This window comes from Parus major, chromosome Z (genome assembly GCF_001522545.3).
Source record: "Parus major isolate Abel chromosome Z, Parus_major1.1, whole genome shotgun sequence".
NCBI lineage: Eukaryota > Metazoa > Chordata > Aves > Passeriformes > Paridae > Parus > Parus major.
This window is the reverse complement of record NC_031799.1, coordinates 14,494,901-14,521,886: the sequence shown is the minus strand read 5'-3', so window position 1 is coordinate 14,521,886 and position 26,986 is coordinate 14,494,901. Positions and strand designations below refer to the sequence as shown.

Sequence of the window (26,986 nt, the reverse complement as noted above, 5' to 3'; positions counted from 1 at the left end):
TGAATGATTTTACCTAACATAGCTATAGTTCTTAAGAAGTCATCTAATCTAGCATATTATAATGCTAAGGTGAACTCTGGAGCATGGAAACCCTTAAAGGGCTGTTTGGTTTCCTCTAAACTCTGCTTCTTTTTTGCCTTCATTCTGCCATCCTTCCTCCTGCCTTTGCCTTTATTTTTACTTTTCATACTGTTCCATTTGTGCCTTCTGTATCTCATACCATGCGTATAGGAAAACATATCTCCCTCAGCAGCAGTTTAGTAATTGCTTTCTTTCAACTGAGCATTAAGTGTGGGATGTACCATTAGGAGATGACAATAGCTGAGATGGAATCCTGCAAAGATGTTCATCACATATTCTGACTGCTCACCAAAGTTAACTTGGTGAAAAAGAGAAGACAGTCCTATACAGGACTAAGCACTAAGTCACTCAAAACATACTGGCTCCATCAGAACCTCTGCAGTTTCCATTGAGCAAGAGCTGGCAAAGCTACAGCTAGGTCCTAGGTGGAACTGTCCCAGCAAATCCATTTGTGGCAGCTGCCAGTGTTTAGTCACAAAATTCTACCAACCAAACCATGTTGGTTCCAGGTGAATAAAATCTGTCTTACCAAAAGATGCTGCATAACCAACCACTAAATAAAGTGAATATAAAGTTTTCACCAATTCCAGGGAGAGCTAACTGGAACTACAAACCAGTCCTTTCATATCTTTAGGTGGTTGACACTTCTCTGCCTCTTCTTCTCCTCTCTCTCCCCTCCTATCCCTCACCCTCCCCCGCTACCAAGAGATAAATCTCTTCAGTCCTAACTGGTTCAGATAAAACAGCTTTCAAGTGCCAGCCAATTTTTTCCTATTAAAAGCTGAAGATCATCTACCATTCCTGAACAGCTTTATCTGAATTGGATTCTCTCTCTGAATTCCATCACTCTGTGCAGTTTTAGCAGGCTGGCAGATTAACAAACACGGGGAGGTTCAATCTCTCCTCATAGCACATTGCATTGTTAGTACTCAGGAACACATAGCAAAGGGACTAACAAAACAGTCCTGTTCCTACTCTTTTGCCATCAGTTGTATTTACTGGGAGTTTTTATGAATGAAAATTTTATCCTGAAGATCACTGTACTGGTATTGGAGAATATGGATGGAAGCACAAACATGTCTGGTGCTGGAAAGTCATCACACTGGACATGTACGCTGCATAAAATTCTACAGCTCTGTTAGCATGGTGAGTTAAAATGATGTAAGGGCTTTTTTGCAGTGACCTTTTTGTATCATTGATACAAACCTTTTAGACAACCTCTGCATAAGCTGAAGCTGACAAGAAGGAAGAAACAGGAAGTACCTCATCACGAAGTTAGTCTTTCAGAGAATGACACCTTGCTAGAGTCCATTTTGCACTGTCAGAATTGTTATTTACCAAGCAACAAACAGAAATACATATAATGCACATATATTAATATATGCATACATATGAGTGGGTTTACTAGGTAAACACACACGCATATACGAAAAAAAAAAAAAAAAAGTGCAAACAATTTTACTTAGCTATAATAAAAAACCTGAGGAGCTTTTGCTAGAAATGATGCTCCCTGGGCACGGCTGCACAAGCTGGGAGATTTAGAAAAAGGGATGCAAAAGAGTTGCAAGTCCCATACAGTATAACCCAGCTGTCCCGGAGCCACTGACCCTTGAAGCTGGGCTCTCCCTAAGACTGCCAGCCAAAGGGCAGGGACACACAGGCTCTGCCTCAGGCAACCTTTTCTGGGCAAGACCTGCCGGAGCCGTTTGCCGCCGAGGGGTGCTCCTGGCCAGGTGGCCCTACAGAACTACCCCTTCGGGCCAAAAGTAAGTCCCGACCCTGTGCCCCTACCTGCCTGATCAGCCTCCCGGTGCCTGGGGGTCTCTCGGGCGGCTGAGGCGATAAGGCCTCGGTCCAATTAGCCACCGGTGCGCGCCCCCGCCCTTCCTCCGCCACTTAAAGCGCGGCGGGCCCGCGGCTGAGCACATCCTCCCGCAGAGGGGAACGGTTGTGGCCCCAACGCCTCCTCCGCGGCTTTTTGGCCTATTTTTTTTTTTTTTTCCTCCCAGTGAATTTGGGGCAGCTTTGCTTTGCATTTTGTCCCTATCGTTGCTGGAGTGGCAAGATCCCCCGCAGAGCCACTCCGGCCCGCTTGAGGCTTCCTCAGGTGGTGAAGCCCGCGAGGTGCGGATCCGGGCCGAGCCAGGGGAGCGCGGCGGGGGCACCATGCCTTCAACCTTCTCCGAGTGGTGCCTGGGGCGCCTGCTGCTACTACTGCTTCTCGGCACCAGCGTCTCGGGCGGGAGCCCTGCAGGTAAATGTAAACTCTCCCCGGGCCGGGCCCCCTCCGCCCTCTGTGTCCGGCGGGCCGGTGCGAGGTGGACTGGAGCACCATCTGGGAGCAAAGGTCCTCCTTGCTCCGCAGCATCCCCCCGGCTCTTGGGGGAACGTAGCGCTGCCCCGGCACGGCGGCTGTCTTTCGGCTTTGCCTGTGGGAGCAGCTGAGGCGTTTCTTTTTCTCAACGGCTCCGATCCTGCCCGGCGCCCCTGCCTCCCTCGGTGCTCGGGGTTCTCATGGGACAGCGGGGCTCTGCTCTCGCTGTGCCCCCGCACCGAGGTGGTGGGCGGCGGCAGATGGGGAGAGCCGCATCGGTGATCAGCCGTCCTGTAGCCTCAGCACCTTCTCCCTTACTTATGGAAGGGTTAATTAGATCACAGGTGCAGGATTGGGAAGGTGTGGTGTTGTGTCTCTTTTCTGTCCGGTCCTCACTGCGTAAAGCGTTTAAATGCTGGAAAAAACTCCGCAAACTCCCCTACAGATCACATTACTGAGATACGAATGTGCCTAATGGGTTATGAGGGGTGCTCCTTGGGATTTTGCATTGCGTTTTTAAAAATTATATTTAAAATCCATGAAGAAAGAGCCTTCTGGGCCCCATTCCTCTTCTGGAGGCTTTCGGCAGTTCAGGAGCAGGCCAGCTGCTTCTCAGGAAATACGATCGTGTTTCTAAAACTAGTGGATTTCGGTTAATTTTCTCTTCTTTTTGAGGCGTTGCACAGTAGCAGAGAAAGATTATGGTAGGAATTACCAGATTGTTGGTGTTTGCTGTTCCGAGTGAGATTCTTGGAGCAGGTCTTGCTGGGCCTAGAGTACTGTCCTGTGTATATGTGCATACACATACTTGTATGTGAATGCCAATGCTGTGACTTGAATTCACTGTGGTTTAGCTGCATTTTCAGTGTATGAAATAAAAGCAGTTAGGTTTTATTCATCTCAGTTGCAGTTCCTAGTACCTAGAGGACCAGTTCTGCTCCCTAGGTGATGGTACTGTCTGTAAAATTTCTTGTAGTTTTACTTAATGTGAAAGGAAACATACTTTGCACTTCTCAAGTCTCCTTTGAAATGCATATTTAAGTATGTACAAAGACAAAAATCTGCTTTGTAGCTATTAAGTCGTCTTTAAAATACATGTGCATATATATGTAAAAGCAGAACTTAAGTCCTTTTGAACAGTTTACTTAATTGAGAAGTTTTTTGAGTGTAAATGGTGTGATATTTGTAGGAATGTGTGAGTCAGCATGTGGCTAATTGCTATAAGATACTTATTATTGATAGCTGTTAATTTCAAAAATCATACCTGATGGTGGCTGAAGCAATTTTAAGTTTATGTAAAGCCATTGATAAAACTATAGCTCCTGAAGGGAAAAAATAAAACAAGTGAATCAAATAGCAAAACCTTTTTTGTGTTTCCAGAAATTCCATAAATCTACCATCTTCCTAAAGTGATGTGTATTGTGTGGCTTAGCACAGACTTCAAAAAGAAGCCACCAGCTTTAGTACTTCTCATCTGTATAGAGTGAACCTGTTTTCCAGACTTCTATATTATTAACTGTTTTTATAGCTGTATGAACTAGATAGGGAGGCATCATACTGTGACTTCTGTGATGATTTAAACAAAAAAAATGGTAGTTTACTCTTTCACTGGTTACTAACTAAATGTGTATAAAGCTAGTTGAGCACAGGGACTATCTACACAGCTGCAGCAAAGGGAAGTTCATGTCACTTGAAGGAAGAAGAATTTAAAACTGTTTTCCAGTGAAGTCCAGCAATCGTGTTTGTTTTGGAGATGTGAGGGCTCTTCAACCAAAAGAAATGCTTGCAATAAAAGTAAGCAGAGGGAACACTTGCTATACAAGAACTGAGTTAGAGGAAAGTGGATTACATAGTCTGCAGATGGTCAGGCAGATTCCCCAAAAGCCCTATTAGAGTTTTATTTTGAGATAATATCTTGAAGAAGATACTTAATTTATTATTCTTATCTTAGCCATGTAACTGTTAATTGTTTTGGAAAATATAAACTCTTGTTTTTCTTTTGCATAAAGAGTAAGTTCTGAGTGTCAGAACACTTGTTCAGATCTTGCTGCTCTGTTTAATTTCCTTTGTGGTTTTCTTAATTAATTTAGTTGCAGCAAATGTTGCCAGATTGATTTAGGAATCATCTCATCTCTCACTTTCTGGTCCTGAAGATATCAAGGAACTATGAGTGTAGAGCACACCTCATTCCTTGCAGACTTTGCTTCCAAGTTGTGTTTTTCTGGTTTGACCTGAGGGAACAGCTTTTATCAGGGTATTTGGAAGGCCTTAATGTTGATTCTTTGATATCTCTGGGGCATTAGGAGGTTCTGGTGGCTGGTTTTGGGTGCTACTGACTGTGTGTGAGCTTAAAAAGTATCTGATTGGTATTAAATTAAGCAGTAAGATAAAGATGTTAAACCAAATATTATTTCAGCCTTTTCTTACTCAGCTGCTTTTCTGGCTGAAAGAGAGCAAGGAAATTTTTAATCCTGAAGTTACTCTGGTAATAGTAAGCATGGTGCATCCATGCTTTTGTCCCTCCCAAAATTCTGACTACCATACAAAGCAGAGGCAATGTAGAAGATTAAATTCATGATATCATACACTTGCGTATTCCTTCCTGCATGGAAATCAAGGAGATGAGAACTCTATAGCCTATCACACTATTGATTAAATCTAGTGCAGAAGAATTATAGGCTAAGGCATGCAGGCATGACTCAATAGTTTGAGAAATTACTCCGCGTGACTTGCTTACATCATTGCCTGGCTGGATGACACTAATAATGCAGTGCTGGCCCATTTTGATCACCAGTGCTATTTAGCAAGTATACATGAAAGGAAGAGAGTGGTGCAATGTTATCTCTGTTCTATGTAGTTTGACATGTGCACAGATTAGATGAAAGATCTGGAAGCAGGGGTGACAAAAAATACTACTACTTGACTTTTTTTTTACTTGATACATGGATAAAGGAAGAAAGCCAAGATGAGAACCCTGTTAGTATGCAAACCACATTGCAGGTTATCAGCCTTTATTGCAGAGAGATAACAGAGCTGCTGTACAGCTTGGCACTGGCACCTTCTAAATTTATCATCTTTGGGGATTTAATTAATGTGCAGGTGATCCATGACATACTTAAAATGCCTCAAGATGCTGCAGTTATAAAAATTCTTGGACCTTTCTTCAGTTGTACTATGAATATCAGAAGAATAATAGCTCTCTGTGCTCAGTACCTCTGTCAGGCAAAGAGTAAGACTCAGTCTTAATGTCTGGCTCATAGGCTGGCACATCCTTAGGGCAGATTTTAAAAGTTCTTCTCTTAGCTGAAGGGCTCAGAGGGGACAGCTGGCTGTGGGACCAATGGACTGATAAAAAAGTGGGCTGCTTTTAAGAACCAGTATTGCTTAATTCTTTTAATCATATCTCTCAATTACCATGTTTTACTCTTGGTCCAAACTGTTTGAAGTATGATGGACAGATGGAGACAGCAGATGGTGTAAGCCAAGCATGGCAGTAATGGAGTAACTGTGTACTGGAGGTTCCAGTGGAGAATCTATAGATTGTCTCTGCCTATTGGTGCTGAAATGAGGTAGGAGTGTAAGTAATGTTCATTTGTGAAATGGCGGAGTGCTGACTTCATCGTCTACAGAAACTATCTGGTTCTCAAGTCTGAATTGACTTAAGTGCATTCGAGATTGAATGCACTTAAAATATGAGTTAGCTTTTCACTGTTTACTTAAGTGTTGGATTGGATCCTTGTGAGTCCCTTCCGATCCAGAATGTTCTGTGATTTTGTGATCTGTGCATGTTTGTTGCTGTCCAGAAGAGTTCATGATCCCAATTCCACCCCTCTCCCAAGACTTCAATTACAGATGCAAAATACATGTCCTCTTTTCCTCTTGTGGCTGAATCACTTTCTATAAACAGTGCTGTGGCTCTAAACTATGTCCTGGAATACATTTGTCAGTGAAGATAGTACAAAATAAACACTAGTTCTGTCACCCAAATGTGGAAATAAATGAATGAGGAGACATTTCCATTCTTTTAAAACATCTAGATATTTTGAATTTTTAAGAGTGACACAACTGCTAACCAAGTCCTTTGCCTCTTTCATTCCTGTTCTTTTTCCAGTCAAGAACATTAAAGCATACTAGATTATTAAATGGTTCTTGTAAAAACTGTATCATAGGAGCAGGATCAGATTTGCAGTGTGGTACTGAGGAAAGTTGGAAATATTTATTAGTGTTGGATGTTGAAGTTAATGTTTGATACAGATTTCTTTTTCTTATTGAGGTGCTAGTGGAAGCAAAGGAGGATATGGTCATTGCTTGTTCATCACACTAGATTTGTAAGGTTGTAATGGAGTCCTTATTCTATTGGAAAAGTTTCTAATCTGTTTGAAGTTATTGACCAGTGTCAGTGGCATAAGTGGTGTTTCTAAAGCCCATGAACAGAAAGGATGTGAGTACAGTTTAAAAAGTTGATGGAACATTCTGAGAATGGCTTTTCTTAGCCATAAGCTAACTGCAAGAACTCTACAGAAATTAGAGATCAAATATTGTCTCCATTCTTTATTCTTTTCTTGCCTAAAGTGAGCTAAACAACTAATGAAAAACAATTATTGTGCATTTTATAATGGTGTATGCTCAGAATTTGGGGGGGGGGAAATGGAGGGGAGAGGCTGAGGTGAGGATGTTCTTCTGGAATTATTTTCATGAACTAGTTTTTACTAACTCTTAAGTTTCTTTAAGCCTTTTCTGATGTTGTTTTTGGTTTGATTATTTTTTTTTCTTAGATCCAGCTATGACAACACAAGATTCAAGTCAGACACAGGTGAATTCTGTCACTAAGATGCAACCTGGACATGAATCATCTGGTAATTGTTTCAGTACATTTAAAACTATATGCCTTTCTCCTACTGATACTAGTTTATCATATAGAGTTTACATTTTCACAGTTAAGTGTCTTGAAATAAGATTGTGACTTTTTGGAAGAAACAGATACAGCTCCTAGGTCTTTCAAAGCCACTGCAAGAGCTTGAGAGTCATGGGTATCTCCAGAACTGGAAAAAGCTATGCAACTGCCATTTTCATGACCTGTTGCCCTTAGACATGTAGACTTAAAAGCAGGCAATGACCCTGGAGGTCAGACAGTGCCCAAACTAGTACCTATGTAGGGAGTTGTGTTCTAGCCTTTAGACATAACATTTTTTTAATATGAGAGCTTGTTATGCCTGTGTGTTATTGAAAGGTATAAAAATGCCCTTGCATCACCATGCCTGCTACCTTAATCTTTCTTAATTATGGCTGTGTCAAAACTGTCTGTTGTCCATTATACCTTAATTGTATTTTTTACAGGGTGCTGAGAATAAGTTCCAGGCAGGACAAGAAACAAATGATTGTTGGTTCTACTTGCCTTTCTCCATAAAGATCAGAGAATCAGAATTTCAGTGCTGTCCCAAAGCTCATGTTGATTTGTCAAGTCAAATATGAGCTAAGTTACATTTCTATGTGAACTCAGTCAAGTGCTGGCAAGTTAATTTCACCTACAAGTTGGAGGTTTTTTTGAGATTAAGGGTATTTATCTGCTGTTCATCTTAGAAGCTTTTTAGCACAATGTGAGAAGTAGGAGTGCAGTAGCTACTAAACTGAATAACTCACTACATACATAAACACACACATTTATGAAACGTAGAAAGTGTTTCGTATAATATGACCTCACCTCAGTATTTCCTTTTGATATGTGAATTGAGGAAGAAAATCAGTATGAGAATCCTGTTTGTTGCAAGACATTTCAAAGGCTGATGAGTTTTTTTGTGGCTTGATCTACTATATGAACTAGCATTGGTGCCTTCTGAATGTATCATTGTGAGTGATTTAGGTAAAAAAGCAGGTGATGAGTGTACTGGACTGACATAAACGTGGGTGATCTGTGACAAGTCTGTCATGCTGTCTGAGTGTTTGTGCACACAGGCAGGCTAAGATCTGCCAGAACTTTCAAGCGTTGATATTATTTCCTGGGTAAACACTTGGACTGGTTTACTTCTCCATGGGGCAGAGATCAAGGCTTGTTGTGTTCTTGTCTAGGGCCAACAGGACTATTGTCTACTGCTGAAGACAGCTTTGATTTCTCTGCTTAAAAAGCCATTTTTTACTATCAGTTGAGACTGACAACAATCTGCTGTCAACAACACCAAATGAAATAGCCTGAAGTTCTATTCTTCATTACCAACCACCTTAATATACACATTTATTTTTGCTTAAACTGATTGAAGCTTGAAGGAAAGTATGAAAATGCAGATGGAGCAAGCCTGGCAGAAAGGTTGATTGCCTGAGGCACAGAATTCCTTGTGCTGTGAGCTTGATAGGATGTTTTCTGAAACTGGCCAACAACTTGAAGAGGCAGATGTACCTCTGCTTATGCCTTTAGATGCAAACCACTAGCAGGGACCTCCTTCAACACAGCCAGATGCTCTCAGCAACAGCTCAGAGGCAAGTGTTTAAGAACTTTACCTGTGAATTCAGTGTTTTATGCAGGGAAAGAGAAGGAGCAATAGTGATGAGATGTAGGCTTTCTGAGGAGCTATTTCTACTGCAGAGTGATCAATTTCGCCACCCAGTGCATCTCTCAGTTTGAGGGCTAAAGCTGTAGCCCAGTTCCTCTGTCTTCTCAATTGTGATTTGGAATCTTTATGATCCATGAATCTTTCTGATCCATGATGTAATCAAGCCTCTTTTCTTCTACAAAAGCCAGAATGTTTTTCTCTTATAATGCTGTGTGACTAGGCAGAATCAGTCTCTAATTACTGTTCATACCTTTCTACAATGCATTATGAAACATTTGACAGTGAAATTACTTTCCAAGTGTGTAAAAGCATGTGTGGTGTAAAACATTTAGTGTATCTTTTGGGCTGGTGGTTAAATCTATTTCTCTTTTCATCACCTTAATTAAAAGATTATTGTAGCTGGGCTACATCTGTTTGAGCTGCAGCTTATTAATTTGCTTTCTTTCTCTATTCTTGAAATGCATGAGAACAGGTGATGGGAACAGGCTGTGGTAAGAATTGCTGTATCAAGCTTTGTAGAGCTTTATAGAAGATCTCATATGTTCTGAAGGGTATGTGATCCAAAAGGAATTTTGGTGACCATATACCTTGTAAATGTAGGTTTTCTTCACAAAAGGAGAAAAATGTTTTTAGGTCAGACATATGTTGGTTAACATTTCCTTTGTAGAAGGGCATTGCCTGCTATATATCAGAATTTTTGAGGAGCAGAGAGTATCTTTGACCATTTTGTAGTGAACCACAAGGTGTTCTTACCCTGCATTCATTAAAGAAACACCTTAGATTAGACTGTCTGCCTCTGACTTACTGGCTGTGTTGTTAGATTGTAGTAGCTTTGGGAATGGTAGCATTCTGTTGTTCTAGGGTTTTTTGTTGGGTGTTTTTTTTTGTTTTGTTTTTCTTGCATGGTTGGTTTGGCTTTATTAATTTTTTATAAAGCTTATTACTTTTTTCAAGAACTATTTAGATGTTTATGTAGAAGTCCTGTATGTAGGCAATAGGTGATTTCTTGAGTCAGGCTATAAAGTAGCTCTGACATTTTTAGACACTGATATTCACAAATTCAACATTACAATAAAGCTAAAAACCATTATCTAGCAATTATATAGCAATTGCTACAACAGCAACCCCACAACACTGATGCTTTAAGATTATGGATGCTAACACAGGTCTATAAAAGGATCTCCACCCTAGTCAGCATTTGGCAAGGTCCATTTTCTTCTTTTAAGATTGTTATAGTTGATTATTGCCAAACCACATTGATGCTACTGTGTCATTACTTACATAGGATAACTTAACTTTGTTTCTGCCCAAATCTTATTGGGTCCAGATATTGCCACACAAGAACTCAAGCCAGCAAGCAAGGAGGACTCGGAATATGAGATAGTCCTATCTGGTGAGTGCAGTACTTTTTGTCTTCTAGTTAATTTATATTGAATGTAAGTACACACAAACTTCCATATGAGTTGTAGAAGCATCTAGAATGGCAGGTTCTTGATAAAGTGAGGATGTTCACAGTGAGTATGTGATGAGCCCAGTAAAAAGTAAGTACATTTATGCTGTTATTAACTTCTCTGTACTAGTACCTATTTTTCAGTGGGGAATTAGATTGCTACTTTCATTAAAACTAATTCATAACTCTTTTCCTCCAAATCAATTGAAATGATAGCTTTTTGCATTAGTGAATCCACTTGCAGAGAGCACATAAGCTAGAGTACTTGCTGAACAGCAGGTGTTGGCTTAGCAACATTGCACGAGTTAAAGCATGAAGAAAGCAAAAATAAACCTGTTCCTAAAGTACTTAAAAAGTTCCTAGTTGCCAAATAATATCCTATTATTTCTTGGTTAGCTGGAGAAACTGATCTAACTGAAGTATCTCTGGAAGATTTGCAAAATACTGGCATCATATTTTAAGGAGGTAATTTTGCAGCATTTATGCTGCGTTTTCTTCTAGCGGGAAACTTAAAGTACTGTCTGTTTCCTGTTGTGGTATCTGCACTCTTAGTACAGGGATGCCCCAAAAATCAGTCTTGCTACTGGTAAATCTTCAACATCATGTGGTTTTATGTTTTGTTCATTCAAAGGATGGATTTAATTTTAAAATAATTTCATAAAGGACAGATATTATTTTCAGCTGGTGCCATTAGTCTGACTGTAAAACTCTTGCTGCTGTGAAACCAATTCCAGTTGTAAAATTACTTTGATCATAAGCAACCTCAACAAGCTGGGTTATGCTTGGCTCATTTATTCAGCCTAATTGCTCTAATAAATGAGTTTCTGTAACTGATGTTGCTCTGCAATGGAAAACTGACGTGTTGCACTTCTAAGTTTATCTCCAGTTCAGCAGATCTGAAGTGTTTTGGCTGGGACTTGCAATTCTGGATATGCTGTTCTTCAGGTTGTAAATGTCTCTGCCAGACCTGGTAAAGTTCACTTACTCTGGAATTGGTGCTATCACTCCAGTGAGACTTTGCTGCTGCATAGGTATGACTTGCATTACTAAGTCAGTGAGCTGTACTTTAAAACTTCATTTACTCTTGGAAAGAATGTGAGCTGTGTAATACACCTACACTTTATTGACCACCAAATAATTCAGAGTACATCTAAAATTGAAGTGAGGCATGAATAAATTTTCTTGTTAGATGACTAACTGAACTTCTGTCTAGAAGGCATGAAAGAGAAGGCCAGTTATGAAATAAAATGTCACTGCTAACAGGTACAACATCTAAAGTGTTTTCTTATAAAAGGCTGTTTCTATGGATTGGAGAAGATATCTGCCGTTATCTACCGTTATCTACTCTTTGGCTATGCTTGTTTTAGGTTTTTATGAACCTATGCTCATGGAAGGCAAAAAACTGACAAGTTTTTCTACTGTATTGGAGTATTTTCCCTCCATAATTCTACTGACCTGCCAGGAAGGCAAAATCAGCCCTAAACGGGTTTGAAGAGGATTTGTGTCAGGTTGAGTAACTGCAGCATGAAAGGCCTGATCCAGCAGTGTTAAGGGTGTACATTTTATCTATAGCCTATTCCCTAGCAATAGGCTCTCACAGTATCATAAAAATCTGCAGCTGGCTAAAATCCAGGTGGTTATATATACTTATATCTTAACCCTTCTTGACACTAATAATGTAATTTTCTATAGACATATTAAATACTTAATATTTTTTGTGTGGATTAAATAATGTAAAAGCTTAAGTCTATCTCTTAAGTCTGTCTCGCTCTCAGTGAATTAATTATCTGTGCTTCTATATTAGAGCCCTCTAGGAAGTTTACCTACAAAATGGGAGTGTGTTATTTTATGTATTTGCAGGGGCTTTTTTGTCCTGGAGAGTATAAAGTGCACCTGTGTTGACCTGTAATCCTGTATAGCTAAACACAGTGTCTGAAGTTTTTTTGCCCAGACTGAGGAAATGCATTTTTTTTCATTAAATGTTCTTAAACTTTCTTACAGGTGCTCCAGTGGAAAAAAATATCTCTGTAGCCAGTCCAACTAAAGTTGAACTTATATGCAAATTAGGTGAGGATTCCAATTTGAAAAATCCTCAAGTGACTTGGAAAAAGGGAGGTGAAACAATCAGTCACACCACTAAAACTCAGAACAGCTGGAGCATCCAGTAAGTGGCATTCTTTACACTGTGATTTGCAGATTCTAGTGAGTTACCATATTATATATGTTGCTCAGTACTAGTAATGTGTATATTGGAAAATGGACAAATGCAAAGATTAATCAACATACTGAAGCTGGTGGAAAGGAGAAAGGTTGCTCCTATTTTTCCTCTAGTGCATGAAAAACAAGGTTGTTTTTTTTAAAAAAAGAACATAGAATAAGGAAACAGTTCTTTGAAGTCCAACAATTTTTTCAGTAAGTGAAATAATGATCAGTCTGAGATTAAAATATTTTAGCAATTTCTTTTTCTACTCCCTAATTTTCCATGTGCTCTTCTCTACTTCATTGCTGCAAGAGTATGGAAGGTACAAATGGTCATTTTCTTTTCTTCATAGTTAACAAAAGGTAGATGTGAAATTTTACAGTAAAGATATTTTAAAGGTTTTCTTAAGTCTTTCAGATTTCTACAGAAACTCAAAAAATGTTGTAGAAGCCTTTCTACAATTGATACAATTTATTGTTCTTTAGGCCAATTACACATTTTAACTGACTGGTTGCCAGTTGATTTCTCTATAGCTTTAGGAGCAGTAATATTTACATAAATTTTGGTTGTAGAAAATACAATAGGAATAAAACTGTTACTTTCCTGATATTCCATATACATAGACATGTAAATCTTTCTCAAAGTGACAGTAGAATGTATAGTTTGCCGGTGAAGAAGATGCTGTTCTTCATTAGATGAAAGCTCTTTAAAACTGTTTTTTGTGTTGATGAGATTACTTAAATGGTTTCTTCTTCCTAAAGCCCTCTATAGGATGTGCTTCACAGTTCAGATGCTGAACCCATGTCCAATTCAGTAATCTGTGATAATGCTGCATAAAGGTGGCCTTCTGTCAGTGTGAAGGGTGAAAATGATGTTTATGATCCAAAGTGTGCTTGTGCTTTTCCATTTTCTTAAAAACATTACACTGTTTCTGCATTACACTAAACCTGAATCCTAGTGTTGCAGTGATGTTTTCTACTCCATTACTGATTCTTACTGGGTTTTTTAGAATGCTAATTAGCAGTCACCTGTAGCAGTAAAAAGAGAAAATATAAAAAAAGCCCCCAAATTAATGATTTTTCTTTTTTTCAGAGTGACCATCTCAGAAAGCAGTCAGCTGGGAAGTTACACTTGTATTCTGAAAGGTGAAAAAGAACTCAGTGCTACATTTCATTTGCATGGTAATTTAATTAATTTGTATTTATTTTAAATTTTTGTTTCAGCTGACCACTGCAAAGGTTTATTAATATTCTTTCTGAATAGTATGGAAATGGCAACATAATTTGATAAGTTATGACTAGTAGAGTCAGACTAAGTGAAAATAACTATCAAAGTAATTTCTGTAGCATGGATTGAAGAATTTTGAACCAAAAACTAAAAGCCTTTAAAAAAAATTCTAGTAACTAAAAGAGCATGCAAGTCTTCTTTATTTTCACCCATCTTGACAAATAGATTTTTCCTCCATCTCCACAGTAGATGTGAATACACTTTACTTTCTGGGGCATGAGAATAAAGGATGGTGTCTCAGAAATTTCTTCAAAAAGCAGAGCAAATAGTTTGCAAGTTGAATGAGATTTGGTGTTAAAAGTGAAGTAATGATTGGTAAAATGGAGGCAGGATTTTTAAAACTGCATTTGTATTTCTGAAACACTACATTATTACTTCAATGCTTCTTTTATTCTGTAATAGTATAAGAATGGTATTTAGATGAACAATTAGTGTGCTTCATTGGGCAGCATAACTGCCCTTTCTTCTGTTTTGTGTTCTCCAATAATGTTACTCTGGAAGTACTAGGTGAAGTTCAGTTGTGTGGAAGATTTGTGGAAATGATAATACAAGCTGCTGAGCTGATGAATAACTCTAATGGGAGATACTCCTTTCTCTGTTCATACCATCCAAATTTTGCAAAGAGCAATGCAGTAATTTAATCTGTGATAAAGGAGTGTTTTTCCCTAAACACAGGCTCTGAGAAACCCTAACTATTCAAATCATTACCTTAACCCCAGCTTAATTAAGCAGTGGGGCACTCTAGTTCTTCAGCTGCAAGTTGCCTTTGTTCTGTGGAATAGCCAGTAATAGAACTTGAATGAACTTGTGTGGGTTCAAATATCAAATATTGATACCTGCTTTCAGACATTCAGCCAGGAGAAACTAGCTTGCAGTGCTGAATAAAGACAAAAATTTAAGTTTATTCAGGCTTTTTAGTCCCTAAAAAATAATTATGTATTTTTCTTGTCAGCATGTGGCTAAGGTTTAGTTGAACAGCCAGCCAAGTCAGTGTAGATGGAAAAAAGTCCAAGGAGACTTTCTTTTTTTTTTCTCTAAGTACACAATAACTATTATGGTAAGGGCAGCAATGACTCAAGAGGAAAGTCATCTTTTCCAGGACAGTGCATAGGACTGGTTGATTTATTAGAAGAAGATCAGAGAATTGCTGCATGATGGTTGAATGCTGCCACTTCTGATGCCATAAAAAGTACTGGCTTGATGCTTTTTAAGATTAATGCAATAGTGAAGGAAATGGGAAAGAGAAGTCCTTGAATCTTCCAGTCAATAATGCAGGGAGAACAATTTTCAAACTGAAAGATGAGTAATGTGTTGGTATAGACTCAGTGACTTAAGTCATCACTGCTGTAACTAACTGCAATAACTTTTCCACAGCGCAGTTTGCGGGATTATTGGATGTGTTACCTCTCCTTTCCTGCCCCCCTGATTTCTGGCCTGGCATAACCCCTCAGATTTTGAAGAGTTACATTTTTACTCATATTTGCGAAAGCAATTAGATATTTACAGGAAGTTAATAAATAACAGAGGACATTCATGGATATTACAAAATGTGAAGTGCTGCTAGTTTCTGAAAGGGTAGAACAGATTAATTTATTTGCTGTTTGTTCAGGGGACCTTTAAGCAGCGCTCAGGGATACGTGCACTGAGAAATAGCTCTGGTTTTTAATACTGTGGAAATCTGACTGGTGCGCTTGCTGGTGCTGACACCTGTCTGTTTCTACAAAAGTTGGCTTTGTCTGTGCAGCAGAAGTATTTTGTCACCAAATTTGGTATGCTCCACTTGCAAAAATACCTGTGACAAGCCTTGCCTGTATTCAAGGTTTAACTGCTACAGAGCCAGATCCCAGAAGTTGTAACAGATGCTAATTTCCTTAATCGTGGCTAATTCACATGTAATTGTGGCTAAATCACATGTATTGGTGGCATGCCTGTAGCTGAGCTTTGCCACTTGTCAGTGTGGCTAAATCTCTTCAACTGCACATCAGCTTGTTGTGCTGGGTGTGCAGGGTGTTTTATCTCAACCTGCTTGTGTGTGCTCTTCTCTACATTGCAAGGCAGATTGCAGCAGTAATTAGTAAGGTCATCCCTTTTAATGACAGCACGGAAGATACTCTGCCACTGTTTAAAAGGATAGTGTTTAATGATTAAAACACACTCATTAGTGAGACAACTTCACTAGTAAAGAGTCTTGTTGTATGGTGCAGCAAATTCTGAGACTGAAAACAGCATTCTTTTTAACAAATTGGTTTCATATATGTTTCTGTATAGGAAACTTAAGTTTGAATACACATGAGAAGCAGACTTTTTTGGTTAAAAAATAATTTGTGCCCACCAGTCAGGAAGGTGAGAGGACAAAAGCAATCTTAGCTTGTGTCAAATAGTTCATCATAACTGCTGAAAGCAAATACTTGGCCTGTTTAGTCTAGTGTGATCACAAAAATCGAAAGTATGTACTGGATTTGTACTTAAAAAGTAGAGCAATCAGACTTGAAGTAAAATTCAAAATGAGTGGATCCGAGGGAACCCTATTGGTAAAAATCCTAATAAAGAGGGAAAGGAAGAGGAAATTCATAGAGTTCAGTATAATGCGTTTGCTAAGCTCTAACAGTATCTGGGGGATAGTCTGTATGTTTAACTGCATTTCTGGGCACATCTTTTTGGAAGCTTATGGGTCACAAGCAGTTACAATGGCTAGGACAAGTAGCTCTAAAGTTAAACTGATGTCTTATTTCTTGTTGACTGTATTCTGTCCTCGGCAAGATTGGAACAAAAGTCCTGTTTATTGGCATACACCGAAAGTCATTGCTTCAGCTCAGAAAATGTTTGTAACTACAAATATCTAACAATCTGCAGATTTTCTTCAGTTACAGAAACATTCTCTGTATGTGCAGTTTGTCAGATACCATTATGTAGTTGCATTGAGCTGAAATAGACTTCCATCAGTTTCTTCAGATTGAGTGAAATTGCAGGAAAATTACGTATTTGTTTCTAGTATACTAGAACTGAAGCATATAGCTTGCAGCTGCCAAGGAAGGGAAAGAGGAAATGGGCAAGGGTAGAAATCATGTTTTAATTTTTTTTCACTTGACATTTGATATTAATTGGCAACTTTCAAGATCACACAGCAACTGAAAATAGGATTCCTCTAGTCTTCTGCACAGATTATATACTTGAATAGCCCGAAATGACTCGTCATTTATGTTGTGTCATGAATGATGAACCATGAGGGTTTTAAGTAGAAAAAGTGAATGGAGTATTATAAGTGAACAACCTAAATATGTTCTTTGTAACACTAATGTAAACCTGTATCTCTCTTTGATTTTTTTCTCTCCTTGTCCTTAGTACCCAAGACTGAAGGAAGAGAAAAACCTGTTATCACTTATATAGGAGATACAGCTGTAATGGTTTGTAAAACTGAGTATAATGCCAAGGCTTGGACCTGGTATATGACCAATGGAACTGAGCTGGTAAGGTCTCTCTCTGTCGGCCAAGCAAAACAGTATGACAAAAAATAAGTACAGATACTTTGTACTTTACTGCAAGCTCTACAAATGGCATTTCCATTAATGGAAATACCTTTATGGAAATGGAAAAAAAATCTAATATATGCAACTATTCCCTGTTACAGGGATGTAGTTTTTTGTTTTGGTTTGCATATTTCTTCTGCATACTAAAAGGCCCTGCCATACACCCAAGTGGGGTGAGTCTTGAGAGACTTGTTTTTACTGTATTTATACTGGTTATACTACCCAAATCTTGCTACTGGATACAAAAGTAATCTTACACCGGGACATGCTTTCACCTGTAAGATGATGTATAACCCTTTACTTCCTCCAGGCAGAAGTAATTCTATCTCTTGACCTTATGATAGATGCAGAAAGCATAGCTTCCTTTTCATCCCTCTTCTGAGGGCAGCACTGTCAACTGAGAGAATGCAAACAGATCTCTCTCCTTTGTAATGCTGGAGATCAGCACTGACATTAAGAGAATCAGTGTATGTCCCAGTGAAGGAGAGCCCCCTCTTCCACTTCCTTGGAAGTACATGTTCTGTGGTGTGGTGAAACCCCATGCATTAGATCTGGCAGCCAAGGATGCCGTTGTCCTTGGAGAGTCAATAGAACCAAAGATACCTTTTGTGTGATTGTAAATAAACTAAAACAGGTCAGACGATTTTCCCACTGAAACTTTGTATTTTTCTCCAGTGAGTAATCTAGAAGGAACTAGGGTGTCCATAAAATAAATCCTTCCCTCTAAGGTGGGGTAATGGTGCTTCATGAATGCCTTTTGTTCCTAACTCATTGTACGTGTCTATACAGGACTGAATGTTGATGATACTGTTTGATTAAATGCCTTCTCATTACATTAAGACTTGCAATGTATTTTTTTCAGGCTCCCATTAATACAATTCTGCCTACTGACAAGTTTGAAATTATGAGAAAATCTGCCAAAGTAAGCCGTCTGGAGATTTTCAAGCTCACAAAGAAAGATCGTGGTGTATATTGGTGTGAAGCTGTTTTTGATTTAGGGAGCAGTAAATCGAGGTTTGAACTTAAAGTTCTGTCCATCTCAGCACCTCTCAAACCCTTCATAGCAGTTGTGGCTGAAGTTGCTATTCTTGTAACTACTATTGTCCTCTATGAGGTGTATTCAAAAAGGAAAGGAAAAGGTAAGTTTTGGTGGGGAGTTTTTGGTTGGTTGATTTGGGTTTTTTAAATTAATTTCTAGCTTTCTGTTAAATTACAGCCGAAAGTAGAAAATGACTCATAGTGCATCATACATGAAGATGGGTTATTTTCACATCTGTATTTCTGATAAAATTCTTTCATATAAAACACTACAATGAAAGGAGCTTTCACTAAACATTACTTACCCATAACAGTTTTGATATAGTCCTGGTGGTTTTTTTCCTTACAATACAAGGGAATTTTGAGGCTATAATTTTTGAGGGAATGCTAAGGAATGGAAGCAATTCTTGGTAGCCTTGATGGGAGAAAATTCTTTAGAGAAATTCAATAAGGAGAAAGGCATGTGTCTAATACAGACATAAATGCATGGTATCTATTTTAAAATACAGAAATGTATCAACCTATAGATAGGTATAGACCTATATAAAAGATGATTTTTATTAAAATAAGACTAATAAAACTTCATTAAGATAAGCTTTTTCAACAATTTGGAGGTAATTCCCTTGAATAGATAAACAAGGTAATTTGAAATACATATTAAAGAAAACTAACAAATGAAAAGTAACATTTTGTTCTGATTAAACAATCACTAAATGTACTATATAATAAATTTTATATTTATTAAATGGATACTTTTATGTAGTACTTCTTTTGTTCTGCAGGAGGTGGAAAAGAGTTTGACCAAATTGAGAAACTGTAAGCAAAAAGTTCCTATACTGTAGTTCAATATTTGTTCCTATGTGTATTTGTGTTGTACAAAATTATACCTTGTTGTTGATCTCATTGGTAAGGGGGATGATGGTCAATGTGAAAGAATGTCTTATTCTTTTCCTTACTAATTCCAGAGTGAGAAGAACACTATTTCCCACCTTGAGCTTGATTTTGAAATGAGGATTTTTTTTTTTTTGGTGGTTTGTTTGTTTTGTGTTGCTTTTGGGGTTGTTTTGTTTTTTTGTAGAGCACAGTGTGTCCTCATTATAAGCTAATTCTAGAAGACTATAATTTCATGGAAATTACTTCCAGGTGAAAGTGCAACCTGAAAGAGGCCTTTTTTTTTTTTTTTTTTCAAAGTATAGTTGTCCATGTTAACATACATTTCTCTCATTGGCATGTGGTGAAGGCCCTAACTCTTGTAGCTAAGTCTGTAGCTGCTGGGGTGTTGGGAGTGGTATTGTTGGTTGTTTTGGGGGCTAACTCCAACCTCTCAGGAGATTGCACACTGTGCTAGTAGTTCGGGCTGCGTTGCTGTTAACCAAAGGAACCAGGTGTAGGCACTTCAGTTGCTCTTCTGCTGTTCCAGGGTCTGTGCTCCCATGCTGGCTCCCCTGTGCTTAGGGTCATCTATTTCTTTAGGCTTGCTTGCTGAAGTGTGCTATACCTGTCTTTCTGCCTATCTGCTGAAACCTGGTTTGCTTATCTAGCCTATTTACTTCTTAAAACAAGAGGAAAGTTGCCTAACAGGTCCTCTTTTTAGATGTGTCCAGTCTACCCTTACTTTTATCTCCTTGATCCCTTCTTTCCTGCTGTATTTGTCTCCCTTTTCCTTCTGAGTATCTCTTTCCCTCCTTGATTTCTTGTTTTGCTGCAGTGACCTTCTTAGTTTTCCTGTGTTGTACTCACTTTCTTACTCCTTTTTTCAGTGCTGAAAATATATTTTGGTACTTTTTCACTTATCTGAACAGACTTAAAGTTCTAATTCAATTACAGAATAAAGTGGGAGTATGTCTCGGGAATATAGTATACTATTATACTGCTAAATGTTTTGGGCTATGTCTTGAGTTGAAAATTGAAAAATTGCCTTTATTGCACAGCCTACTTCTCATAAACATGCTGAAAATACCAGAATGATAACAGAATAGTGCACCAAAATAACGTTTTTGTCCTTGTGGGATGTGGTTCTTCACAGCTGCTTAATCTTTATTGTGTAATTCTTAGATAAAGACATATGAGGAAAATTTATTTAACTATGTACTTCCATGATTCAAGAACTGAAATTTGTTTCAACTATTGGCTGTTTAGAAGATGGATTTGTGTACCAGAGAGTGGCTCCAAAGGAGCACGTCAGGTCTGTTATGTCAGGGGATGACTGATACAGCTGTATTTGGTTGATGAGGTTATAATTAAATGTCACATCCAGCAGTGTATTTAGGTGGGAGCCTAGTGAATCACAAACTTTTTTTAGCAAGAAAACTTCTAATTCAAGTCACAGCATAATATCTACTCACAGAAGTCTCCTTCTGGAATATCTTACTGTTGAATTTTGGAATTTTTGCTTTTTTTCTTGTAGTAAATCAGAAGAAAACATTGCTGGGAGATCGAAGTAGTTCTAGGCAGAGAAGTAAACCTCAAAAAGTAAGTAAGAGCTTTCTTGAAAGGTAAGTAAGAGATGAGAGACCAAAGTTTACTTATCTTTTGGGCAGGCTAATACTAGGAAAAAGTCTGCTTTGCTATCCCAGTCTTTTTATGTGGAAGTAACATAGTAATTAAATCATTGTTTAGGTAAAGTCAGATACAGTTGAACAGGAAACTGAGTCCAAATCATTTTAACTCAATTGTGTTGTCATTGTGATTTACTAGCTCTGTTAAACCATGCAATCTTTAAAATGGGACCCAGGTTAACCTGCTTGACTCCTGATCATGAAAGAATTCAGTGAATGCCAGGGTAGATGCTGAGATGCATAAAGGTACTGCTGTGTTAAAAGTGCCATTCTATCTGACTATATTTAGCGTGTCAGGGGAGTTTATGGAGGAAGGATACTCTGTTACACCAAGTGGGGAATATGACAGTGCTAGAGAGATTTAGAGGAGTCTGGGAAAGAAGACTGAGCTTAATAGATGGTGATTGAAAGGACTAGTTGTAGAATGAGGAACCAGAGTGTGTGTAGTCCCATGAGAGCTATATAATGAACTTCCTGATTCTGTACCCTCTTTACAGTCTGATTATAGGCTGTTTCTACTTATGCCATCTGGAAATGCTTGTCAGAGGATAGTCTGTCACTTGAGGAGCAATCCTACACACACTCGTTTCTCTTCTGCATCTGGCACCTCAGCCTCTGATCTGTGGATGAGAGGTGTGAATGACTTTGTATTCACATCACTGCTGGTTCATCCTCATCACAAGCCATCTACCCAAGTAAAGATTGTTACCGTACCCTTTGTTTTAAAGAACAGAAGGAAACATGTTAGGTAGAGTTCACATATTCAGAAAATGATCCAGAACAAATACTTTCTGAGATGATACGGTCTCTGTTCCTCTTAGATTTAACTCTAACTGGCAACTCAGCCCCACACAGCCACTTGCTGTTGCTCTCTCTGGTGGGATGGGGGACAGAATCAGATGAGCAAAAATAGGTGGGCTCAGGGTCTGATATACAGATATACAGCTTAACAGAAGAAAGCAAAAGCTGAACACAGAAGCAAAAGAAACAATTCCACTAATAAATTTCCACTATTTCTTATGGGCAGGCAGATATTCAGCTGTCTCCAGGACAGAAGGGCTTCATCATGCTCAAAAATGTGTAATTGCTGCTTCAGTTAATCAGGCAAAAAAATGCTGTGACTCTGAATGTGTGTCCACTCCCCATTTCTCCTTGTTCCCCCAGCTTTACATGCTGAGCATGATGCTCTATGGAATGGAGAATCCCTGTGATCAGCTAGGAACAGGTGCTCTGGCTGTGTCGCCTCCCAACTCCTTGTATTCTTCCAGTGTCCTTGCTGGTGAGGGAGAGGACAAGACCTTGTGACTGTGTAACCACTGATGAGCAATAGCTAAAACATTCTGTGCTATCAGTACTGTTTCCAGCACAAATCCAAACCTAGCCCTATACCATGTGCTGTGAAAAGAATTGACTTTATTCCAATCAAAACCAGCATAAGAGGATTTATCTCATGTTGGGTCTGAGGTTCCATTCTTAAAAAATTCTTTTGACACAGCACTCAGTCAATAAATTAGGATTATTCTCTGAGAATCACTTTGTCATCATGTACAGTGTCAAAAGTTTTGATGTGTTAACACGATAAATGCCAGTTGTTCCCTTTAACTTCCTGAAAATAGATTGTAGCAAGGTGGGGATCAGTCTCTTCTTCCAAGTAACAAGTGATGGAACAGGAGGAAATGGCCTCGAGTTGTATCAGAAGAGTTCTATATTATGTGTTAGACAGGCTTGCTTCTCTGACAGGCATTGGAACAGGTTGTCCAAGAAAGTGATGGAATTGTCAATCCTGGGCATGCTCAGAAGGTGTGTGGATGTGGCACTTAGGGTTATGGTTTGCTTCTAAATGTGGTGGTGCCGCCAAGTTAATGGTTGGACTTGATGGTCTTAGAGGTCTTCTCTAATCTAAATGATTCCATGGTTTGATTTGCAAATTGGACCATTCAAAAAATTGATGTTTTGATTAGAATGAAGTTTATTTTCAAGTAAGTTTTACTAACCAGCAAAATAACAGAATATATTATTCAGTTATTGAGTAATTCAGTATATGAATAAATATTCATATTGTAATAAAATGTTTATTTTTTATTGCAGGAGATTTAAGCCAAGAGAAGTGGAAATCATCTCAAAGCTACAGAAGATGTATGCAACTATGCATTTTAAACATTCACTGTGTTTTGAAGTCCTCTACATTTGAGTAATAAGATACTTTTAAAATAGCTCTGAAACTACTCATTTTATACAGATAATATGATATACTGTATTTAGAAATTTATCTGTAGCAGGTAGTTTTTTACATGATTAGGCTTACTGTTGGTTTGTGATTGGTCTGTTTGATCTTTGTTTCCCAGACTGAAACTACTGTTTTATTTGCTGAATAAATGGTTAATATAGGGTGTGCATATTATCTGAGTGTTATAAAACTGGACATACAAGATCACAAAAAGTATTTCCTCCAAAGAAAATGCCTTTTTACCAGCTGATGAAGCAAATGTGGTGCAGTCAGTTTTACCAAAGAAATGGTGTAAGGGGAATCTTCATCAGAACTTAAATGAAACAATTAAGAAAGTTGTGATTTACTCAGAATAGTAAAATGTCTTCATTCTAACTTTTCTTGGCTTTGTTCTCAGTTCTACTATATTGTAGTCCTTAGTAGGCTAAACATTTAGATACCATGCTACTCAGGTATTTCAGAGGAAATAAGTACTGGGTATACAGTACTTTTTCAGACTATAACTGCAATAATTCCTTATGCCTTAAAAAAAAATTTTGCACTCTCTGGACCTGAAAAGCCAGTTTGGTTATTATAATTTATATGGAATGCTGAATTTTCAGAAATATACCTGTGTATGCTTCTGATCATACATAATGTCTGGTTGGTATTTCTGCTTCTTTCAGCAAACTGTTGTTTCTTAGTCTTGCAAAGCAAAGTGGGTCTTGAGCAGCTAAAATCTTCAGTATAGTAGGATAAAGCAACATGAATGCCACTACTTCTCTTACACAAAAATCTCAACACTGCTGTTAGTGACAGTACTGCTTTAGAAGAGTGAGTTGCCATAATACCATTTAGTTAAATTATGCATTCGGCAATGGAAAAATGCTCAACTAATAAATTAGAAAACTGTTGCATCAGTTGCCTTTGTTTGAAATAATTAAAACTTCAGTTTTGAGAGGAAGAAGTAAAATCTTCAGAAAAATGTCTTTTCTACATAAAAATGCAAAGAAAAAGGCAGCATTTGCAGACTCTAAGAAAGTGAAAGAAGAAAAAAATACACATAACTTCTTTGTACTGGTCATTTTTCTTTGAACATAAAGGAATGTAGAAAAAAACAAATAGATAAAACAGATTTAATTCCCTTCCCTCATGTTTTCTATTTTACTGTTCTTATGGGTTTGAAAAATATCAGAAATCCTAGCATTGGCTGTTTTGTTGGAAATGGGAGACAGAATCCTGTCTGATACATATATTTTTTTTTTGGTTTTCATAATTCATTTCCCAGTTTGAAGAACTCCAAGTTAAGGTCCAAATAAGACACAATGGGGAGTATAAAAGCATTGGGTGATTGACTGTAAGGAGTGAACACTGATAAAGATTGCTCTTACTTAGATACTGTGTTTTTTGTATTTTGCCTCGGAGTTTTATGCACTATTAAAAACAGAATGCATCTACAATTTTTTTATATGCATTTCTCATTGATATAATTGATATTTTTATTGTATCAAGTAAATGTGGGCAGTTTTAAAATGTTACTTCTGTATATTGGCATATTTTAGAGTTTGTAGTTATTGTTTCTTGTAGGCAGTTAAATAGTAAAAAAGGTAGTCTTAGAGATATAAGAATTATATTCTGAAAAAAGCAGCATTAACATATTTTGCAGTGGAAATGAGGTTAGATACCATCCTGGAAAAAAGCCCAGCACTTAATCAGAAATGGTAAATCTTTCTGCCTTCACTTAGAGTTCCTACCTGATCTTGCAGTTGGGCTATAAAGTCTTGGCTAACATAGACAAGTCATACCAATAGATATTTTGACGTTAGCATGGATTTTGGAAGCAGCACATCTTAGATCTCTCAGGGCTATATTACCTTAGTCAGATTGGCTGCTGAAAACATAGCTTTGCCTTGACCTACCTCTAGCATGTTCTACTTGCTTTGTCTCAGGGTTTTGGTGTTTATTTTTAGGCTGCTGAGTAGTTTTGAATCATTTTAAGTGGTTTTATTCTATGCATGTTCTCCTAGGTTTAAACTCCATTGGGCTTCCCTATGAAGGGTAATAAGAAATAATACTAAATCGTAAATATTAAATAATTTACTTAATTAATGGTCAACTTCAAAGGCATAAGCTCTCCTTTTCTTGGTCCAAGTAACACAAGGAGCTATGGAAATATATTTTTGAGAAGTAAGTTATGTATATATTCAAAGCATTCCCACTGCTGTTGCTTTATGATTTTAGCATTGAATAGAACAAAAACTTTGTGACTTTAAAAAGAGCCCAAAACTCTAGGCAGTGATTTTTATTTTTTTTTACCTCATTTGAGATAGGAGATAAATAAGATCCAAAACAATTGTACAATTTCCTTCAAACAGCAGTTGGAGCTAAGTGTAAGGACCTACAAAATTAGTTTTAATAACAAAACATTAATCTGTAATAACTGACTTAAGTGGGTAGACTGAATCTTAACAACTACAGCTGCTTGGCAAATCTTGTCTTTCAAAATTAAAACCTTTTCTTGTAAGAGGGGATTTTTTCCTGGATTTTAGATGCACAAAAGCCATACCAGTTTCTTAGAGAAGGTTGAAATCTGAAAAAGAGTCCTGAAGGGCTGTTTGCTAATGCTTCCAGCTGCTTCACTGCAAATTCTTCCTGCCCTTAGGTCCAAAGTAGACACAAGCAGCTGTGAGACCAAATTCCTAGTGAAGATGGACAAATATTAGAACAGCTTCCAAACGGAGGGTTCAAATACAACTGCAGTAATATTTCTTCAGTAGGGAGACTTAAGCATTACCATACAGTTGTTCAACAAAATTGATTAGCTGTTGATTCTTCAACACATGTGATCCTGGGGCAGAGAGGGAAGGCATATCAATACTGGTGTTGCTACTAGAATCAACATCCATGTGCCTTTAACTCTTTTTCAGCCAGAGAAAGTGAGGTTTATATTCTGTCTTCAAATTGTGCCTCAGAACCTTTGAGCAATGACTGCTGAGCAGTGAAGATTGAAAAGACAATGATTGGTACCTTAAGGTCAAGGGAGGTTTTTAAGACAAGTGGTACCCTAAATGTTGAGGTACCCAGCATGTGTTGTCTGACCACAGTTAGCCGTATGATGATTCAGTTCTAGCTGGAAGCTCCCCCAGAACAGGAAGGTGCAGATAGTGAGGAAGCAACCAGTTGAGAATGTTGTAGGGACATGGGAAGGAACTGCATATTGGTGTTCTGTAGGGGTCCTGAGAGACAGATAGCAGAAGCTGTCTTGCAGTTAGACACATACAGGGAAGATTGGATGCAAATCTTTAGGAGAAAACATGTTTTCAGTTGTACCACTCAGACTGTGTAGAAAGCTCTGTACAGCAGCTGAAAGCAATCTGCCATTCCTGAACACTTGAACAGATGAAAGCAGAAAACCGAATGAGATGTCTCATGAGAGGACTAGAAGATACTTGCCTAGAAAATACTTCTCTGCTAGTTTAACAATTTTGTAGTCTTGTTACTTCATTAAGCTAGAATACGCATACATAATTCTTTGTGAAAAAATAAACCAAGTTCCAAACTTTACAACTTCTAACTGAAGGTCTTGATTTGTCAAAATTTACTGTTGGCAATTGAGTTCATTTTTGTAGTTGTAGAATGTTCATTCTGTCATACTCAAAATTACTTCCTTACAGAAACTTCATCTGCTTTGTTTTTGTCTTCAGCTTTATATTGAACCAAAGAGATTTTGCAGGTTTTTCTATTACTTATGATAATATTTCTATCAGCTGACTTGCTGAG

The 26,986-nt window shown here is 38.1% G+C and overlaps 1 protein-coding gene across 6 annotated transcripts; it reads left to right on the top strand.

Moving 5' to 3' along the window:
• Window positions 1–1,743: 1,743 nt before the first annotated feature.
• On the top strand, window positions 1,744–24,121 carry EMB (embigin). Of its 6 annotated transcripts, none has more exons than XM_015615465.2 (10): window positions 1,745–1,847; window positions 2,091–2,335; window positions 7,171–7,251; window positions 10,268–10,333; window positions 12,392–12,554; window positions 13,683–13,771; window positions 17,220–17,344; window positions 18,267–18,543; window positions 20,850–20,937; window positions 23,089–24,121. In XM_015615465.2, exons 2-10 carry the CDS (start codon window positions 2,248–2,250, stop codon window positions 23,189–23,191), a joined length of 1,080 nt encoding a protein of 359 aa, XP_015470951.1. In that variant the 5' UTR covers window positions 1,745–1,847; window positions 2,091–2,247; the 3' UTR covers window positions 23,192–24,121. The 6 variants fall into 6 exon arrangements, 5 of the variants coding, with proteins under 5 accessions (XP_033367218.1, XP_015470951.1, XP_015470953.1 ...); XR_001518966.1 differs by lacking the exons at window positions 1,745–1,847; window positions 2,091–2,335 and adding exons at window positions 2,581–2,755; window positions 19,225–19,258 and having other exon boundaries at window positions 23,089–23,177; XM_015615467.2 differs by lacking the exons at window positions 1,745–1,847; window positions 2,091–2,335 and adding exons at window positions 2,581–2,755; window positions 19,225–19,258 and having other exon boundaries at window positions 20,850–20,914.
• The last annotated feature ends 2,865 nt before the right edge of the window (window positions 24,122–26,986 follow it).

Coding starts and splice junctions, on each gene's coding strand:
- EMB (XM_015615464.2), top strand. CDS start 2,596: ATGGGACAGCGGGGCTCTGCTCTCGCTGTGCCCCCGCACCGAGGTGGT. Junction 7,252..10,267: donor ACCTGGACATGAATCATCTG/GTAATTGTTTCA, acceptor TATTGGGTCCAG/ATATTGCCACACAAGAACTC. Junction 20,938..23,088: donor AGTAAGAGCTTTCTTGAAAG/GTAAGTAAGAGA, acceptor TTTTTATTGCAG/GAGATTTAAGCCAAGAGAAG.